Source organism: Anopheles darlingi, chromosome X, assembly GCF_943734745.1.
Source record: "Anopheles darlingi chromosome X, idAnoDarlMG_H_01, whole genome shotgun sequence".
NCBI lineage: Eukaryota > Metazoa > Arthropoda > Insecta > Diptera > Culicidae > Anopheles > Anopheles darlingi.
In genome coordinates, this window is record NC_064873.1 from 2219682 (window position 1) to 2224336 (window position 4655).

The window sequence follows — 4655 nt, forward strand, 5'->3', positions numbered from 1 at the left end:
GTGCAACGGAAGTATCCCTCTCAACCAGTGCGGTGTCTGTTCGTTAGTGCAGTGCTATTCGCCTCAGTCCATAGGCCATCCGGCCACTTGTGTCAGAAGTGCAGTGTGGTTTTCTGATTGTGCGATTGATACTACTTTCTACATTCAATAAACAATAACAACAATAAAAACAGTAAAGTGTCGTGGTTGTGTCAGTGCTGAAGTGATAAAGAGAAACTAAATTTATCAACAAAAGGACGAAAAGAAGGTACGCACCAATTTCGTGAGTGCTCGATCCATTCTCTGGTGTTCTCGCGTGTGCAACGGAAGTATCCCTCTCAACCAGTGCGGTGTCTGTTCGTTAGTGCAGTGCTATTCGCCTCAGTGCATCGGCCATCCGCCCAGTTGTGTCACAAGTGCAGTGTGGTTTTCTGATTGTGCGATTGATACTACTTTCTACATTCAATAAACAATAACAACAATAAAAACAGTAAAGTGTCGTGGTTGTGTCAGTGCTGAAGTGATAAAGAGAAACTAAATTTATCAACAAAAGGACGAAAAGAAGGTACGCACCAATTTCGTGAGTGCTCGATCCATTCTCTGGTGTTCTCGCGTGTGCAACGGAAGTATCCCTCTCAACCAGTGCGGTGTCTGTTCGTTAGTGCAGTGCTATTCGCCTCAGTGCATCGGCCATCCGCCCAGTTGTGTCACAAGTGCAGTGTGGTTTTCTGATTGTGCGATTGATACTACTTTCTACATTAAATAAACAATAACAACAATAAAAACAGTAAAGTGTCGTGGTTGTGTCAGTGCTGAAGTGATAAAGAGAAACTAAATCTATCAACAAAAGGACGACAAGAAGGTACGCACCAATTTCGTGAGTGCTCGATCCATTCTCTGGTGTACTCGCGTGTGCAACGGAAGTATCCCTCTCAACCAGTGCGGTGTCTGTTCGTTAGTGCAGTGCTATTCGCCTCAGTGCATCGGCCATCCGCCCAGTTGTGTCACAAGTGCAGTGTGGTTTTCTGATTGTGCGATTGATACTACTTTCTACATTCAATAAACAATAACAACAATAAAAACAGTAAAGTGTCGTGGTTGTGTCAGTGCTGAAGTGATAAAGAGAAACTAAATCTATCAACAAAAGGACGAAAAGAAGGTACGCACCAATTTCGTGAGTGCTCGATCCATTCTCTGGTGTACTCGCGTGTGCAACGGAAGTATCCCTCTCAACCAGTGCGGTGTCTGTTCGTTAGTGCAGTGCTATTCGCCTCAGTGCATCGGCCATCCGCCCAGTTGTGTCACAAGTGCAGTGTGGTTTTCTGATTGTGCGATTGATACTACTTTCTACATTCAATAAACAATAACAACAATAAAAACAGTAAAGTGTCGTGGTTGTGTCAGTGCTGAAGTGATAAAGAGAAACTAAATCTATCAACAAAAGGACGACAAGAAGGTACGCACCAATTTCGTATGTCACTGTAGCACATAGTACAGCAAGTTTTGTGTAAAGAAAGCAGCTATTAACACCAACCGTTGCATTGGATCAGTCAGCAATCAATGCAAACTGTGAACTGATAGGGATTTTAGCAACGATTTTTTAATCATTTTAAGGCCTATTAGTTCCCTTCTTTAAAAAACTAGATATTCACGCTTTAGGTTACAAAAGAAATAAATTTGATCATAAAGCCCCATCCAGTTAGAATTTGGACACACAAAACAGTTCATATCTCGGCCAAAAAATGACGTAAAAAGAAAAGAAAGGTGTCATTTTATAGGTTTTCTTATTACCTTTAATAAGATATATTGATGAAAATAATTCCTTCATTTTTTATATGACTTTTTTAACTTTTACTTTGACATCACCGAAAATTTTTTGCACAGTACTTTAGGTCACATCATTTGCCCTCTGGTTGCACATCACCCTCATTTCAGAGGGTTTTTATACATTTCTGATATACTTTTTAAGTTTCCTTGTGATAATTGTGTAATAGAAATCGATGGAACGAAAATCCAGACATTTTTGTGGATTGATAGTTTTCCCTGTGAAATCGATCGATTTGAATACCAAGCATTAACGCCATACCCTCGACAAGAACAGCTATCTAAATCATGCCAAACTTACACAGGATCAGTGGTGGACAAATGCAAGACAAAATTCTTTTCTGCAGCCACTCTTTTCTCGCACAAATTTCGAATAAACGTTGCCCGAATGGTGAACACATTTGATTTGTCGCCACAATGTCAAATCCCATGCCAAATCATCATCTTATGGGCAAATTTATCTCCGTAAAGAAACCAAACCCTTTCTAAACCATTCCCTTTATGATTGGCAAAGTATTTTTTTTGCCCGGTATTTTTTGAAATGCATTTTTACGTTTGTTGCACCGTCCATCGAAATGCATGGTTTCAAATCGGTCAACACTTGTTCATACAGATTCCTTGCACGGATTTGGGCAATTAAGCTGTGCTCTAGGGTCTTATTTGGCTGTTTTCTGGCATGATACGACCTTAAAACTTCTCTTAAACATATTTGCCGAACTGTTATGACGTCTGTCGTGAGTTTTTCTTGGTGGAATCACGCTGGGAGATCCCAAGATTGTTGACTAACTTTTGTCTGCAGAATCGGGCATTTGTTACACTTTTCGGCTGTTTCATTTTGCTAAAATCAAGGTAAAAGTACCCCAGTAACATTTGCATACGGTATTTTTAGTTAAGTTTGGAAATTTCAAGAGTTTCGCGGTTTTTCTTCAGCCAAATCGAGTTTTAGTCATGAGTGTGCAGATGTTTTTTTCGACATTCACGTTCCATCGGCGATAACTTTTGAAGGCGTAAATCAATTTTGACAAACATTTTACCACTAAATGAACAGACTACTACCATTAAAACGCTGTCAACAGAATTGCAAAGTGACCTCTAGAAGCGCTGTAGTGATTACAAACGTGTGTCCAGATTCTAACTGGATGGGGCTTTATCAGAGCCTTATAATCGGCTAACAGCGCACCTAGCTTGTACAGACGACGTGTCGTGAGGGGACGAGGATTTTCACAGTTCTATGCAGCGTATTACCATTTTCACAACTAAAGATCGCTACGAAATTCGTCTTTTTTACAATTAAAAGATGTCCGACCAAGGACAGGGTCCGCCGAGGCCGTGGCACACGTGTGGACCTTCTTGCCGCGACCCCACGTGTCCATGGCGCGGCCGTGAACAGCACCAGGAACAGCAGGCAGGACCATCTACGCCATGGCACTCGTGTGGACCAGCTTGCCGCGATCCCACGTGTCCACGGCGTATCCGAGAACAGCTCCAGCAACAGCAGGCAGGACCATCTACGCCATGGCACCCGTGTGGACCAGCTTGCCGCGAACCCACGTGTGCATGGCGCGGCCGAGAACAGCTCCAGCAACAGCAGGCAGGCCCATCTACGGTATGTCTACCTGTTCACAGTAACACTTCTGTACTCCTCCTCCTCCTCCTCCTCCTCCTCCTCCTCCTCCTAGCTGACCTTCAGCCTCGCTATTGGTTTCGCTACAATTGGTCCATTTCTTCCACCTTTCCTCTTTCAGTACCGTCCAGCAGGTCAGCAGGGTAAGTATTTTGCATCGATCAATCGTGTTGCCGCAGTGATAGCGATGTGCGATAACGGCTGCACGCTAATTGGTCGTCGCTTCTTTCCCCCTTCTGCTTGGCAGCGTCGTGGTGGGATACGAATTCGACCGTTCAGGTGGTTCAGGCGCCAACCCCAATCACACCAGGGCAGGTGGCGCCGATGGTGCCGATGGTGCCGATGGGGCCGATGACGCCGATGCTGCCGGGTTCGCAGCCCCCACCGGGGCTACCGCTTCCGGCGTGGCGTCCGTACCAGCCGCCAATGCCGGCTCCAAAAACGCCGCCAATGCCGGCTCCAAAAACGCCGCCGATGCCGGCTCCAAAAACGCCGCCCCTACTAACATTGAAGCAGCGTGGACAACAGCTGCTGCGGCAGATGGAGCAACAGGTTCATCCGTGGTACCGCTACCAGGAGATGTTGCACAGTCGGCGGGTACTGGTGCAGCACCAGATGTATTTGCTTGCGACGCTGGAACGGCACCACCAGCAACGCCGGCTAGAACAGCGCCTGGAGCAGCTACTGATGAGCGGGATCAACCTCACCAATAACGATCTACGCACTTCCGTTACAGATGACGAAGACTCCGATTGAACATGAATCACGCTGGACACTGTATCGCCTATTGAGGGGGGTGGGAGAGGGGGAGGGAAAGGGGAGGGGGGAAGAGGGGGGGGAGGGCTTGGGTATAAAAAAGGTATCAGTTTATGGTAACACCTATTCAAAATACTTTGGAGTTTTGTATGATGTTTCAAAAACCAATAGCTTTGTTTGTTTCAAACCAATGTTTTCAACAATCTTATCTTATCTTTGTTATTTTGCTCTTCTTTTCTTGGCCCATAAACATTCATAAAAGAAATGTGTAAAAATCCAAAATTTAAAAAAAAAATAGCGAAGTCGCCTTCAGCGAATGAGGAGCTGTTAGTTCCACCAACTGACAACACCTCATTCGCCGATGACTCCGATCGTTCATGATTCATGCTGGACACTGGACCGCCTGTCAATTAAAAAAAAAACAAACAAAAAAAATTAATACTTAAGGGGTTGGGGAGGGAGGGGGGGGCTT

General features: G+C 44.9%; 1 protein-coding gene across 1 annotated transcript; it reads left to right on the top strand.

The window, feature by feature from the left end:
- The first annotated feature begins 691 nt into the window (after nt 1–691).
- Nucleotides 692–4183, top strand: LOC125955196 (proteoglycan 4-like). The gene is made up of 4 exons (XM_049686225.1): nt 692–1435; nt 3101–3409; nt 3549–3570; nt 3675–4183. The coding sequence occupies exons 2-4, from the start codon at nt 3101–3103 to the stop codon at nt 4181–4183; spliced, it is 840 nt and encodes a 279-aa protein (XP_049542182.1). The 5' UTR covers nt 692–1435.
- Nucleotides 4184–4655: the final 472 nt, after the last annotated feature.